Source organism: Marmota flaviventris, chromosome 17, assembly GCF_047511675.1.
Source record: "Marmota flaviventris isolate mMarFla1 chromosome 17, mMarFla1.hap1, whole genome shotgun sequence".
NCBI classification, from domain to species: domain Eukaryota; kingdom Metazoa; phylum Chordata; class Mammalia; order Rodentia; family Sciuridae; genus Marmota; species Marmota flaviventris.
Window position 1 is genome coordinate 51,945,907 of NC_092514.1, and position 15,691 is coordinate 51,961,597.

The 15,691-nt window shown below is 50.2% G+C and overlaps 1 protein-coding gene across 1 annotated transcript in view; it reads right to left on the bottom strand.

The window, feature by feature from the left end:
• Positions 1-2,749: 2,749 nt before the first annotated feature.
• The window catches only part of Abcc3 (ATP binding cassette subfamily C member 3), a 45,408-nt gene continuing 32,466 nt past the window's right edge, over positions 2,750-15,691 (bottom strand). The window contains exons 26-31 of the mRNA XM_027924728.2: positions 15,124-15,225; positions 11,468-11,614; positions 11,130-11,288; positions 10,373-10,539; positions 5,882-6,076; positions 2,750-3,381 (exon numbers count right to left, since the gene is read on the bottom strand). Of these exons, the coding sequence (XP_027780529.2) occupies positions 3,273-3,381; positions 5,882-6,076; positions 10,373-10,539; positions 11,130-11,288; positions 11,468-11,614; positions 15,124-15,225 (879 nt within the window). The 3' untranslated portion in view covers positions 2,750-3,272. The remainder of the gene's footprint in view (positions 3,382-5,881; positions 6,077-10,372; positions 10,540-11,129; positions 11,289-11,467; positions 11,615-15,123; positions 15,226-15,691) is intronic.

The window sequence follows — 15,691 nt, forward strand, 5'->3', positions numbered from 1 at the left end:
TTTACACAACTCTGAAATCTGTTGCTTTTTTAAACAAATCGTTTGATCTTAGGGATCCCCTACTGCCACCACCAATCTACTCAACAAAATCAGTTGTGAGTCTACCAGACTTAAAAACAAAAACAAAACTTAACCTGATTAAACTCTTGAGCATGGCATAAGAATTTTGTTCAAGAATGCATTTGAGGATTCTTTTCATTTTCTTCAGCATCATTAAGGTGAAAGAAAAGCTACTGTCTCGTTGAAACAAACAGCTTAGCTTTAGAAATCAGAGCTGCCCAGGTAGACAGGAGAGCAGGGGTTGAAACCAGCTGTTGGAGAGAGCATCCCCGCTGTCTTAAGAAGCTTTCTCCCCATAGTGCCTATAGTTTCCAAAGAAACTTAACTTCCTGACTGTGTTAACTTAATTTTATTAGAACACTATAATTGAGTAAGAAGGTGCAGAAGATGTCAATGGAAGAGAATGTTGTACTAAGATAATGGCCTCCTGCTGCTGCTTAAGTACTGAAATGAGGCTGAGATATTCTTCAAGGCCAACTTCATGGAGTCACTCTGTGACTTACTCGTATCCCCTCCCCCCTTACTGCTGGTGACTTACCCTTGTGGAGTGTGCATAGCAGAGTGAAGGTTGCATATTACCCACTTTCTCTCAAGTGCTTTAAAGAAACCTCCCTTGTGTTTCAACCAATCAGAAACTACATTATCTAGATGTACTAACCTCTTCCTTCACTTTGAAAAGTTACAACTTACTGATACAATTAACTATGGTTCTATCCTTCAAGAAATGGTTCAGTATTAATTCATGTCTAAATTACTGGGGTTAAAACTCTTTTAGCCACCTAGATTAATTAGAGATTCTCAGAAGCAGTGGAGGCCCTTGGCTAGGAGGTGGCCTACAGAGTTGTTCTCCAGGCTCAGAAGCAGAGGGAGCAAGGGTCTTGGTGTCCCAGGCAAAAGGTAGATCCCTTGCGGCTCTGCCCTACCCTGATCTCTCTCTCCATAGAATCCTCTGTGGTCAGTGACTCTGGCAGTGGGATTAGACTGCACAGTTGCTGGTAGGTGAGTTTAAAGTCTTAATCTATGCATTCAGAGAAATATTTTTATATGCTTTGTGTAATTTATAACAAGAGTTTTTTTTTTAGCTTTGTTAACTGTGAATTCTCTCCTCCCCCACTGCGTATTTAAAGCATGTGTTCACACTGTGTGTAAACATTCACAGAGGATTCTTTTCTTTGTGCATTGCTACTCTTCAAACATAACAGGTATTATTAAAATTAAATATTAACTGACCAAACCCATTTTCTTTCATTTTGGCCTCCTAAGTAGCACTGTATTTCTAATCACAGGAGTTCAAATTTCTGGACAGTCCCTGTGTCCTGGCACTCTGGAGGAAAAATAGAAGGGCTCACTCCCCACCTGAGCCTCCCGTCCTGCGGCTGTAGCGTCATGCCGTCAGTAACACCTGCAGGCAGATATTTTGTGTGGTGTCTTTCCTCCCAGTTCACAGCAGCTGGCTTCACTTCCCTGGAGGAGCTGAGCCAGCTAGATAGAGGTCATCCTCTATTAACCACATTTTTTGATTATCCTATTTACTTGACACAACTGAGCCTCTCCTTTGGGCTGTCAACACCTGTCAGGGCCTCAGTGAGCTCAGATGCAAACTCCCAGGACAGGAGAGGAAATAAAGCCTTACACCTTTAGATCTTTAGCTGAGAATGATGCTGAATGAATCTGCTTTTCTGTTGGTTTAGGCCAGCCAGCACCTCACAAAGCAGACGTCATGCCAAATTGGCCTAATAAATCAGAGAACATAGCAGAGACCTTTTCTTAGCACCAAGGAGAGGCAGAATAATTTGGGCATTTGTGCTTCCATACTTGCTTTATCACAAGGATGGAGGTTGCCTTCCATAAACTCATAAACATCCTGGGCAGAAACAGCCTGCCAAAAAAAATGTGATTAACCTTTAACAAATGGTCCTGCAGCACAGGCTGACCCAGAGCACACAGGAAAACCAGATCAAAGGAGCCATCTCCCTATCTACCGCAACCACTTAGGGAGGGGAAAGGAAAACAACCATCACCCATAGCCAGTCACATTACAAAGAATGAAGGTATAGGAAATGAGAGGGAGACCAAAGGGAACAGAAAGCTGAGGAAGACAACCAAGAGAAGATCCATCCTAAATATCAGTCCTGGTAGCAGGTGGGCTCTGACCTGCAGAAAATGAACTTGCTCAAAAAGTCAATTTTCTGGGCATGGTGGTACATGCCTATAATCCCAACTACTCCAGAGGCAGAGGCACAAAGATGGAAGGCTTGAGGCCAGCCTAGGAAATCCAACAAGACCTTGTCTCAAAATGAAAAATCAAAAGGACCATGGATGTAGCTCAGCATTGGGCTAGTGCCTGGCGCTTGCTTGCCCAGCGAGGTTCTGGGTTCAATCCCTACTTCTACTAAATAAAGAAATACAGTGAATTTAATTCACCTCCAGCAATCTCTTTTGCCAGCTCAGGACAGTGGACAATCAGCTCAGAGGGCTGAGGTGCTCTCAGTAGCTTTCCCAAGAGGCCTCCCATCAGGTTTCAGGGCCTTTATTTCTCACCTTTTCAGGTAACTACTGGCAATTATCCAGTGCCTGTTGGCTGTGAAGACAGGATTTCCAGCCAAAATCTTTGGACCTGAAGTTTTCAGATAACTGCAGCCACGTAGATGTGTATGAAGTCCTTCTCCCCATTCCTCTCAGAGGCTCTAGCCCCCTAACCTCGAGGACAGGCAGAGAAAGGTGACACCAGGGCATTGTTGTTGTATGTTGCTAGGCACATAGCTTTATTTCATCAGTACTCCATTTTCAATGGATTCAGGCAGCACTGGGAGTACAGGACTCAGTTCCTAGGACAGCCTGACCCGGCAGTCCTCTGTTCCATGAGGAAAAAGCCTTACTAAAAAAATACTTGAGAACACGAAAAATGAGAGGCAGGAGGGAGGCCATCTTAAGAAATGATTGTTTAAAAACAGTGCAGTGTGGAAATAATGTTAGATTGGGACTCAGGAGATCCAGGACCTAGTCTGGGCTGTTTCAAACCAGCCATGACCTTGGGCCTGCCCTTCTGCTCTTGGGCCTCCTTCATGCTAAGCCTGGTTATTCCACGGGGCACTCGACAGAGGCACAATATCACAAGTGCCCCCACCATTAGCTATCAAGTTCATCCTGCAGACACATGGTGCGTCGTTTCCCTTCCAGAAAAGACCAGGTGGAAATGCCAGGAATATATTTCAGGCAAGTCCCGCATCTTTGGCCATCCCGTAGAAGATGCCTTTAGCTGCAATGAGGTTGGTTGGAGAATCAAATTCAGCAACTACCCCTTTGTCCAGGACCAGGACCCTAGTCAAAAAAGGAAAAAGAAGTAGTCAGGTCATCAGCCTAGAGCTGGCCAGACTCCAACCCTGCCCTTCTGGGTACTACTCAGGCCCCGCAGTGTCATGGCAGCCCACCCACTTCAGTCAGCCCACCCAATACAGCCACTGCGCCACATGTGCATGCCATCAGGTCTGGTTATTTTAGCTCTCCTGGCAAATGAAGCAGTTTGTGGGATCAAACACAAGATCCTATTCATCTCTGCTAGTCTGCGTTCTGAAAACCTTTCCTAATGAGCCCTTCCCCTGGTCGGGGTCACGGAACTTCAGCAGGCTGTGAGCAGGGAGCCACGGGCCTGCGCGCTGGGCCCCATGCATATCCATCTGCTTTGTGCCAGTTCACAAAGGCACACGGCGGGAAACCTGCTGCAGTGAGGCCTGACACTGGAATCTGGGACTTGGCTGCAAACCTGGCCCCACCCTCCACTCCCACCCCCACTGTCAGGCCCAAATCTGGGGTGAGAGTCTCCTACCAACCACACAGGCGCTCCACCTGGTGCAAGGCCAAGGGCTTGCTGCCAGCGTGCAGTATGAGGGGAAAGGGCCCTCCCAAGCCCACAGAGACCATCCTCGGTGGGAGGGGGCTGGCTACTTTCTATTCCCCAACTGCTGGGCTCCCAGAACTGCGTCCTGAGAAGGAGTGCCTCTGTGTGCATCACTGGCTGGCCTCCCTCAGAACTGGAGATCAGGAGATTGCCCATTCCAAAACGAAAGCCTCCAGCGGCTTCTCCTGGCTCCTCGGGCAAGGACCACATGCATTCCTGTGGTCCTGGGCAGCTCACAGGGACCTGTTCCTCTTTTCCCCTCTGCCCTTCAGCCTCACACGCCTCCTGCCTGGAGCGGGTGTGTGTCCCAGTGTGTGTGGCATGTGCTGCATCCTTTGTCTGAAATTTTCAGCTCCCTCCCTTCCTCATCTCCCCAGCCTCACTCTACTCATCCTTTGGGGCTGGGCTGGTGCTGCCCTTCCCTAGAGAAAGTGCCCTGGCCGCCCTGGGTGGCTAGGCTTCCTCTGGTCTACACATATGGAGCCCTGCTTCCTTCTCAGGGGCTCTAATCACAGGTTCTGAAGCAGGCTATGTGGTTCATTTCTGCCTCTGCTCTGCTAGAATGAATGAACTTGAAACCCTACGGTGGGGCCCAGCCTCCCACCCCGGGGCTGCTGGGGAATGAAGCATTTTTGGTTAGGCCTGGCCATAGATGGCTCCACCAGCCCTGCTGTTGGCTCCCCCGGACCCTGGGCCAAGTGCGTCCTGCCCACCTTCCCTTCTCCCCCAGCGCGTGGGGACAGGCTGGGGATGGAACAGGCAGAATGTAGCATCAGGTATTCTTAGTTGGGCTCCCAAGACCCGGCTGGCTGTGTGGACACCCAGGAGAAGGTCTGGGTCTGACCCACAGCCCTGTCCCTGGTGCCCTCCCCTCCTTCCAGTGCTGCCCTGTAGGTGCTTCCTGAGTGACTGAAGGCTGTGGATGCAGCCCGCCTCCCCCCACCATACTCAGTCCAGACTTGTTTGGCCTCCAGCCTCCTCTTGCCCAGCCTCCAGGCCTCACTTCCAAGAGGTTTCTTAGTCACCAGCCCCCTCCCCTGTCCTCCAGCACCTTACCTTGACATTGAGCACAATGAGGGACAAGGTCATATTTTTTTCCTTCTGCCAAGTGCCCTGCTTTCCCAAGGAAGCCAAAAAATTCTGAGGGCAATGCCCTGTCCCTCTTCCTTTGAGGGACTAATGCTAAGCAGAATTATAATAAGTGAACCGTAAGGGGCTTGGGAGCAAACTGACATTTCCCAGAGTCGCCTGCAGTCTAAACACGTTTCATTGACTCCTTACAATAATCCTGAGAGACACTATCATTTCCATTTGAAAGAGATTCAGAGAGGCTTTGTAAATTACTCAAGGTCACACAGCAGTCAGTAGCAATCCTGGGCCTGGGACCGGTGCTCTCCTCACCACAAGGCATCAGCTCCTCTGGAAGCTGTAAGGGCCAGGCACCATGCAGGGACCCCAGGCATCACATGCCTCCCAAGCTACCTTCTCATCTGTAGCTCAGTGTAATAACCTCATTGTAGGCTGGTAATGAGGTGCAAGCCCTCTGTCAAGGGGCTTGAAAGCCATGCGTGCAGTCAGCTTGGGATTCCATTCCCTTACCTCACCCCATTAACAGGCAACCGGATAGAGGTGGCCCATGCAAATCCCCAGTGCCTGAGGAGCCCCAGTGCCCACCCCACAGGTTGGTAACTTCAAAGCATCCCCTGTGTCTTAGAATATGTCACTGCGCCCCGCTTCCCCGAGCCTAGGTAACCCTACTCTGTTCTTCCCCTTGTCCATGTCTTGGGTAGCCCTGCTCTTTCCCCCATGTCCAAGCTAATCCCAGGAGCTCTCCCATGCCCAGATACCCTAGCCTGCCCCCTCCTGATGCCCTAGGCAATGCCCCTCCCCTAGCTCCCCGCTGCTCAGGTTTCCTTGTGTCACCTGGTATAGTCCATGATTGTGTTGAGCCGGTGTGCAATGGTCAGCACAGTGTAGGTGTCAAACTGAGTGCGGATGGTGGCCTGGATAAGGTCATCAGTCTCCAGGTCAACAGCAGCCGTGGCCTCGTCCAACACCAGGATGCGGCTCTTGCGGAGTAAGGCTCGGGCCAGGCACACGAGCTGCCTCTGGCCAATACTGGGGAGAGGGAAGGTGGGCATTGCCAGCTGCGTCCCCCCGCCCCCCGGCTGCACTGGGTCTTGCTCCCAGACCTGTTTCTGTCTCCACTCCTTCTCCACAACCCAGGACAGAATTCCTATCTAGTCTCTCCCATTTCTGCCACAGCCTAGCCCTCCTAAAAACAGAGTAGAGGTCTGGACACAGCCGGGATCATGAGTGGTCTTGAGAGTAGACAGTGCTAACATCACTGTGAGATCTCTGGTCCATTCTTGGGACTCTTTCTGGGTTTTCTTTCCCACCCTCATCCTCAATGAGGGCCACGATACTTCTCTGCTTTACTCTATTAGTCATTTACACCTTAGTAAGAACATGCATGTTTTGTTCTTCCTAGATATTCGTATATAAGTCATAACATGCATATTGCTGAGTTTACTATTATACAAGTCAAGCAATCATCTCCCACTCCCCATCTCCCAGGGCTCCATTTTGGAGACAGGCAAGGGGCAGGGCCTTTGGGGAAGAACCTGGGGACTCCTGGTGTTTGTTCACTGGGGGCCAGGAAGGGCGGCCAATGCAGACCTTTGTCCAATCTCCTGCCTTGGAAGCCAGAGCCAATAGACAAAGCAAGGCTGTGTTCCCAGCCACAGAGGCCACAGCACCCCCACACCCAAGGACAAATACCTCAGCCCTTCCCAGAGGGGTGAGTCACCACAGCCAGAGTGAAGGCCAGGCTCCCTCCCTAGCCCAGTCCCGCAACTAATGAAGGTTTTGGCAGCAAAGTGAGCCACCAGATAGAACTCAGGGCTGATTTATGGTGGGCTTGGCACAGGGTACAGGTCATACTCAAACTGCCCACAGGCTCAGTGAGGGAGGGAGGAGGGGAACGGATTTCTGTTTCCCATCCTGGTGTGTGGAGGGTAGGGGGATGCTCAGGGCAGAGTGGGGGGGGTTGGGGTGGGTGAAGAGGGGCAGAGCTGGCAGCAAACAGGATAGGAAATTAGACCCAGAGACAGTGAGGGGTCAGAGTGTGGAGATCCCAGGCTGCCAGCCACCCCACTGTGGGTTTTGTAAATGAAGTTCAATGCAGGTGCACATGTTGTCTTAAAGGGCCACTGGGGGGTGTCAGGGAGTCCCTCCTGTTGTCTGAGGGAGGTGGCATAATGCAGCAAGGTAAGACTTGGGACAAAAAAAAGCCCACTTTCCTTTGTCCCTGCCCTGCCCCTGGCTAGCTGAGCAGCTTTGGGTAGATAATTTCATTCTGTGGAGCCTGATTTCCGGCCCATAGGACTGCAGTAAAGATTAAACCAGATAGTGGGGCCAAAGGACTTTGAACACAGTTAAACTCTGAGCAAACGTAAATGTTTTTTTGTTTTAATTTCTGAGGTCTGGGGAGAGTACATGAGTTCAGACTGAATATAAAAATGAAAATAAAGGGCTGGGGGTGTAGCTCTGCGGTAGCGGCTTGCCTAGGCTGAGTAAGGGCCTGGGTTCTGTCCCCAGCACCACAGGAAAAAAAAAAAAAAAGAAGAAGAAGAAGGGATCAGGGAAAGGGGCAGCAGAGAGAGGAACAGCGACATTCATGTGGTCCCAGCTAAGTGCTTTTAATTTCACTACAATAACCTGAGAGTGCTCTGTCCAATGGCAGCTACCGTGTGGCTCTTGGGCACTTTAACTGTGGCTAGTCGGAACTGAGAGGTGCTGTGAGGAAGAGTAAAATACAGGATCTCAAAATTGCATGAAAGAATACAAAATACTGCTGGCAGCTGTGGTGCCTGCCTATCATTCCAGGCTGAGGCCGGAGGAACACAAGTTCAAGGCCAGCCTCAACAATAGAGGGAGACCCTTAACACTTAGGGAGACCCTATCTCCAAAATAAAAACATAAAATGGGCTGGGGGTCTAGCTCAGTGGTAGAGCAGCCCTGAGTCCAATCCTCAGTACTGAAAAAAAAAAAAAAAAAAAAAAAGGAAGAAAGAAAGAAAAAATGCGAAATATCCCTAATAACTTTTTGTTTGTTTGTTTCGGGTGGTGCTAGGGATTGAACCAGGGCCTTGTGCATGTAAGGCAAGCACTCTATCAACTAAGCTAGATCCCCAGCCCCCTAATAACTTTTATATATGGATGACAGGTTAAAATAATAATATTTTAGATACATTGGGCTAGTTAAAATATTAAAATTTATTTTACTTGTTTATTTTCCCTGATTTTATTGTTTATGTGTTTTTGAAGAAGACAGGGTCTTACAATGTTGCCCAGACTGGTCTCGAGCTCCTGGGCTCCAGCCATCATCCTGCCTCAGCCTCCCAAGTGCAGGGACCCGCTATCGGCCATCATGCCCAGCCCTTTTTTATTATTTTCTTTATTTATTTATTGGTACTGGGGATTGAACCCAGGGGTGCCTTATCACGTCTCTACATCCCCAGGCCTTTTTAGTTTTTATTTTGAAACAAGGTCACACTAAATTGCTGAAGCTGAACTTGCCATCCTCCTGCCTTAGTCTCCCATGTCACTGGGATTATAGGTGTGCACCATCATGCCCAGCCCAACCCTTTTTAAAAAAATGTGACTACTAGGGGCTGGGGTTGTGGCTCAGTGGTAGAGCACTTGCCTCGCATGCGCAAGGCGCTGGTTTCAACCTCAGCATCACATAAAAATAAATAAATAAAATAAAGATTATTATTTTTTTATGTGACTACTAGAAAAGAATTTTTTTCAGCACTGGGGACTGAACCCAGGGCCTCACACATGAAAGGGAAGGACTCTACCACTGAGCTACATCCCAGCCCTTTTCATTTTTTATCTTGAGACAGAGTCTCACTAAATTGCCCAGGTTGGCCTTAAAACTTTCAATCCTGCCTCAGCCTCCAGAGTAACTGGGATTATAGGTTATTATATAACCAGATAGAAAAAAAATTTCTTATGTGTATTTGACTCACATTGTAATTTTATTGGGTAGCACAGTGCTCAGAAGTATGAACGACTACTATTTCTACCACTGAACTACATCCCCAGTCCTTTTTATTATTTTTTTGAGACAGGATTTACGTTGCCCAGGCTGGCCTCAAACTTGCAATCCTGCTACCTTAGCCTCCTAAGTAGCTGGGATGACAGGCATTTGCCACCACATCTGGCTATTATTCCTATTTATTTACTTATTTATTTATTGGGTATGGGGGATTAAACTCAGGAACACTTGACCACTGAGCCACATCCCCAGCCCTATTTTGTATTTTATTTAGAGACAGGGTTTCACTGAGTTGCTTAGTGCGCCTTGCTTTTGCTGAGGCTGATTTTGAACTCTAGATCCTCCTGTCTCAGCCTCCTGAGCTGCTGGGATTACAGGCATGCACCACTGTGCCCAGTTTATTATTCCTGTTTAAGAGTGAAGGGAGGGGCTGGGGTTGAGGCTCAGTGGTAGAGCGCTCACCTAGCACGTGCGAGGTGCTGGGTTCCGTCCTCAGCACCACATAAAAATAAATGAATAAAATAAAGGTATTGTGTCCAACTACGACTAAAAAAAAAAAAAAAAAAGAGTGAAGGGAAAGAAGGCACAAAGAAGTTAAGAAACTTGACCAAAATGACACAGCTGGGACAGGGGATATAACTTAATGGTAGCGTTTGCTTACCATGCTTAAGGCTCTGAGTCCCATCCCACAAAACAGAGAGACAAACAAGCCAAAAAAATAAAAAAATAAAAAATAACAGAGAGAACACAAGTCTGAGTAGCAAGGCTTTAGACTTGGTAAGAAGTGATTTCTGGTCCTTCCTAATGCGCAGGCCGGTGGCTGGAGATATAAAACCAGGGACTCTGGAGGGGAGAATCAAGGGGCCAGGAGACCTTACTTCATGTACTTCTGAACTGACTGCATTCATCCTGCAAAGTATCTATGACTTTCCTAAAGCATTGGGGATGTTTCCCGTCACCCACTCCACAGCTTCTATCCTTTCCCAGCTCAAGCTTAGCATGACAACCTCTACAACATGACCCGATAGGATTTTGGAATCTCTCAGAGCTGGTTCAAATTCTAAGCTTATCTTTTCCCAGCTGTGCAACTTTGGCCAAACTGCTTACCCTCTCTGAGCCTGTTTACCTCCCTGTGAAGTGGAATTGGGGACCACCTATGGGGCCTGTGTGAGATAGTACCCTGTGCCTGGTACACAGAACATACTCAGTACAAAATAATGCCCCATGTGAGCTTGACAGAGATTAGGAGCAGGGAGGAGAGGGGGGACTAGCCTGATGCCAGACCTTCCAGCATCCCCAGGGTCCCCAGGGAGGGCTGTGGTTCCTGACCTGTCCACTCCCCACTCTTACCTGAGATTCTCCCCGCCCTCCGTGCACTCGAAGTCCAGGCCTGCTGGCTGGGCACTCACAAACTTATGCAAGTGGGCCAGCTCCAAGGCTCTCCAAATGTCCTCCTCCGAGTAGTGGCCAAAGGGGTCTAAGTTCATACGTAGGGTCCCCGAGAACAGGATGGGGTCCTGAGGATACAATAAAGTCTCAGACAGAAGCAGCTCAGGCCCAATGAAGAGGCTGGGGCCCCAGGTGCTGAGAAAAGAAAGAGGGTTAGGTGGCAATGTTCTCATTCTGTCCCCAGCCCTCCAGGAGGGAGACAACTGCCAAGGAGATAAAAAAATTGCCTGTAGGAGTGATAAAACCTCAGCTTTGCCAGTCACTAAGTCCTCCGCTAAAGCAGGGACAGAGTCACTAATCTGACTGCAAAGTGTCCAGTTGGCAGAAAAAAAAACAAAGAAAAAAAAAACAGAGAAACCAGAAAAAGTGAAATGTCAATCAGAGCTATGCAACCAGAACCCCAGATGGAACACCTCAGAGATGGGGTGCTTGGAGGGGTCCTGTGGTCCTTCCTGATTCGCCGGCCCAGCAGGTCAAAGGCAGGGCTCAACTGGGGCAGGGGATGCCTGACCCTTTCAGACCTGTGACTGTGGGGCTCCATGGTGACCCCGCTCCCTCTCCCCTACCAGCCTCCATTCTGGGTCCTCACCCAGAGAACAGGGGTGGGGCTGGCTCCCAGGGTGGCTGGCAGTGTGGCCACTCCCTGGCGGGCTCCTACCTGCGGGATGATGGTCAGCTGAGAACGCAGGTCATGGAGGCCCATGTTTGCCACGTTGAGGCCGTCGATGAGGATCTCACCCTCTGCGGCCTCCAGGATTCGGAACAGGGAGAGGGTCATGGACGACTTGCCAGCCCCAGTGCGGCCTACGATGCCCACCTGCAGGAGTGCGAAGAGCTGTCAAGGGGAGGCTAAGAGGTCACAGGCCATCCCCCGTCTCCCAGCTGCCCTGCTGCTGTCCGACCAGAGCGCCTGCCCTCTCGGAGACGGGGCCTCCCACAAGGGCAGTAACAGCCTCCCCAGGCACAAGCTCACGCCCAGCCCCTGGGCCTCGGTACCTTCTCGCCTCCGTTCACGCGCAGACTCAAGTTCTTCAGCACCAGCTCCAGGCCCGGGCGGTACCGCACAGAATAGTTCCGGAACTCCACTTCCCCCTTCAGGGGCCAGCCTTCAGGAGGACGGCTGCCCTCCACCACCCAGGGGGCCTGGCGGGGTGGCACGGGCCTTCTCATCAAGGTGGCACCTTTTCCCCAACTTGCCCTCTTCCCGGCTCCTCAGTCCCCTCCCTCCCAAGGCCACTCAGTCCTCACCCACTGGGGTCTCTAGGAGAGGCCCAGTGACTATGTGAGAGAGAGTGTGTGTGTTAGTGTGTGTGTGTGTGTGTGTGTGGTGCAGCAGACAGAACCCAGGGCCTCCTACACACTGGGCCAGTACTTTTCCACTGAGCCACACCTTGGCCCTCTCCCTCTGACTCTAACTCTCCGCAGAGCCACCTGGAGGTCCCATCAGCCTCAGGATTCACCTTCCTGAGGTGCCCTCCTTGCCGGCCCTAGCTCTTCCTGTCTGGCCTCTAATCCATTCATTATTATTAAGTGGCAGGGACACATGGTGATCCCAAGAAGACCCAGTCCTTGCCCCCAGGAGGCTTACATTCTCGCACCAGAGCCTACAATGGATTAAAAAAAAAAAAAAAAGGCAAGTTTGTATAATGCAAGGAGTGTCTGTTCTGCACAGGATGGTTAGGGGGGCTTCCTGGAGGAGGGGTCAGTTAGTGAAGACCTGAAGGAGGTCAGGGAGCATGACAAGTGGACGGGGGCAGGGAGAGGGAACAGCAAGTGCAGCTGCCTCCTGGTGTGTTAGAGAACACAGAGTCAAGAAGTTGCAGGCTGAGGCAGAGGGTGGCCCCATCATTTAGGGCCTGGCAGGCCACTGTCACGACCATGCTATTTTGTATGTTTTTTTGTTTGGTTTTTACCCTGAGTAAGATGCAAAGCTATTAGAGGGCTGTGCTCAGAGCAATGCTGTGACCTGATGTGATTTTAAAGGATCTCTCTGGCAGCTAGAAGGAGAATAGAATGACTCGGTATAAGATGGTGGTAGTTTTGAGATAGGACTAGCTACATAATTTGAGAGGCCCAGGGCAAAATAAATATAGGGCTTCCTATTTAAAAAAAATATTAAGAAGGTCAGTTCAGGGACAGAGGCACATGCCTGTAATCCCAGTGACCCAGAAGGCTGAGGCAGAGGATCACAAGTTGGAGGCCAGCCTCAGCCATTTGGCAAAGACCCTGAGCAATTTAGTGAGACCTTCTCTCAAAAAAATAAATAGATAAATAAATAAATAAATAAAAGGGCGGGGGATGTAATTCAGTGGTAAAGTGCCCCTGGTTTCTATCCCTGGTGCCAAAAAAAAAAAAAAAAAAAAAGAATGTTGAGATGATGACAGCAAAGTATTAAACTCAACTTAGAGTTTCTAAGCGTGGACCCTTCTAGTAATGAGGATTTGATTGACAGCCCAGGCCACACAACCATGAAACTGGCCTTGCTTGGTAGCATGGAAGCCAGATGGTCAGAGGTCAAAAAGCAGAGCAGCAAGTTCCAAAGGATGTCATGGAGATGTCAAAGGAAAGACCAGGCAGCATTGTTTAGTACACAGGGACAGGATCACGTGTGAACACAGGGCAAGCTGGACTGCCGGACATGAAGAGGGAGATGTGAAGATCCCAAGATGGGAGTGGGATCACTACCTTACACAAGGTAGGGCCAGGACGGGGAGCAGGCTGGCAGGAACGGGTGGTGTGGGGTGGGAGCTCCGTGGAGACAAACTGGCAAGCTGACAGCTCGGGTCACAGAGCCCAGGACCCAGGACTAAGAAGGGCAGGTTGTTGCCTCTGGATGTTGTGAAGATTGAATCAGAGAGAACAGAAAACCATTTCCTAGATGGGATGGAGGGAGGTCACGGGTGAGCCAATTCAGTAGAGCCATGAGGACAGACAACAGACCATGGGGGGAAGTGAGATCCAGGGTAAGGAGTAGAGAGACCACGTGTCGTTCAGTTTAAAACGAGGTTCACAGGGATGGGGATGTGACTCGGTGGTACACCGTTTGCCTAGCATGTGTGAGGCTCTGGGTTCCATCGCCACGACCATGAAAAACAGAACAGAAAATGAGCTTCACCACAACAGAGAGCAGAGAACTGGGGCAGCAAGATGCAGGGAAAGGGAGGAAGGGGGGGGGGAGAGAGAGAGAAATGAAGATGGAACAGCACGTTGTTTTGCACAGGGATGGGAATCTTCCAACAGAGAGAGCAAGACTGACGGCATAAGAGACGGATGTGCCACCGAAGAAGTCAAGGCCTCCACCAGCCACGGGAAGAAGCTGAGGGGCTAGACTTTGAATCAGGAAGGGGTAGGGTCTGCTCAAAGAGAGTCAGAGGCCGTGGAGGAAGCAGGGCTGGTCTAAAGTCCTGGAGGCAGGGAGGCCGAGGGAATTCACTAAGCTCTTTTCTCATTGAAGGAAGTGTCAGGGGAGGTCTACAGCTGAGCCCGGGGAAGGAGGTTGGTTTGAGGACAGGATGTCAGGAAGAGGTCTTTCTTTCTTTTTTTTTTTATTTTTAATTTTTTTTAATTGTAGATGGACACAATACCTTTATTTTGTTTACTTATTTTTTTATGTGGTGCTGAGGATCGAACCCAGGGCCTCACACATGCTAGGTGAGCGCTCTACCACAGAGCCACAACCCCAGCCCCAAGGACGAGGTCTTTCTGAAAGTGGGAACGTGCGCTTCCGGAGGAAGCAAGGCAGGCATCCCCAGCCGAGGAGGGTGGTTATAAACCTGAACTACAGGCAGTGATTTTCTCCAGCTGTGTTCTAGCTGCTCAGTGCAGATATGAAGGCAGTGGACAGGTGGGCTCAGCTGGGGGCGGGGGTTGTAGGTGAGGACAAAAGAGAGAAGAGAAGGAAGTCGAGACCGTTGGCGTTGGTGGAGCATAGACTCTAGGCTGGCTGGGGAGGGAGGAGAGGCTGGAGGAGCTGGTGAACAGAGAGACAACCAGCGGTCATGGGATTGGGTTCCCCGGGCAGGCAGAGTACAGTGATCCAGGAGGGATGAGGGGTGGGTGTCTAAAAGTGGCATGCGTGATACCGAGAGCACAGAGATAGACTGGCTTCCAGGCAGACAGAGGTCTGGTGTGTGACCATGGCAGGGGACAGTGGAGAAAAGTCTGGATGCCCTCCCCCATAGTAGAGGACAGCTCCTTTTCTCCATCAAAGGATGTTGCCCTACCTCTGCTCCTTTGACCAGGCCAGTCTCTGGCTAGAATGGGCACCTTCCCACTGTCCCACTCTCCCATCTTACCTGGTCTATCAAAACCTACCCAACTTTCAAATCCCAGTTCCCTCTCTGATCACCCTAGCTAACGGAACTGCCCTGTCTGTCCTCTTTGGGTGCCCCACCCGAGAGCTCTTGTCCACTAAGGAGCCCTGCCCCTACCGGGGGATAAGAGTCGGCCGAGGGCACATGTTACCTTGTTCTGCTCTGAGCCCTCTACACCTCCTAGCACAGCCCCCCAGTTGATGACCTATGAGGGTTGGATGGACAGATGAATGAATGAAGAGCCTCCTAAACATGTGGCCTTGATATTCAGGGGGCCACCAGGCTTTCTTCCTCATCTGCTCCAGATTCCCCCGGCCCTGGGCTCATCCCAGCACTCACCTCCATCTCTGTCCTGGAATACTCCTTGACCCTCTCCACGGCCACAATATTAGACTCCAAGTCTGACATCGATCGTATCATCCAGTTCAGAATCGCTGTCACCTGGCCAAAGGGACCGGGTTATGGGAGGGCCCCCACCCTATCCAGCAATGGCTCTGGGAAGAGTTCAGCCCTTGATCATGCTTCTATCCATGGAATCCTATCCTATCTATGACCCAGCTGTGTCCACTGGGGCTCTAATCAGGAATGTGCCTCAGGCAGTGACAATGCAGACTTAGCCAAGGGTCGCCTCAGTGTTTCTTAAACCTTAATAGGTATAAGACTTCCCAGAGAATCTTGTTAAAATGCAGCTTCTGATTCACTTAGGTCTAGGGTGGGACCTGAGTGTCTTCATCCCTAACAAGCTCCCAGAAGATATTGATGCTGCCAGTCCAGCGGCCCCATTTTGTGCATCAAGGAGTCCTGCTAGATATGCAGAATGCTGAGCTCCATCCCAGACCTAGTGAATCAGAATGTACATTTTAACAAGATCTCCAGATAATTCGCATACACATTCACGTTCGAGAAG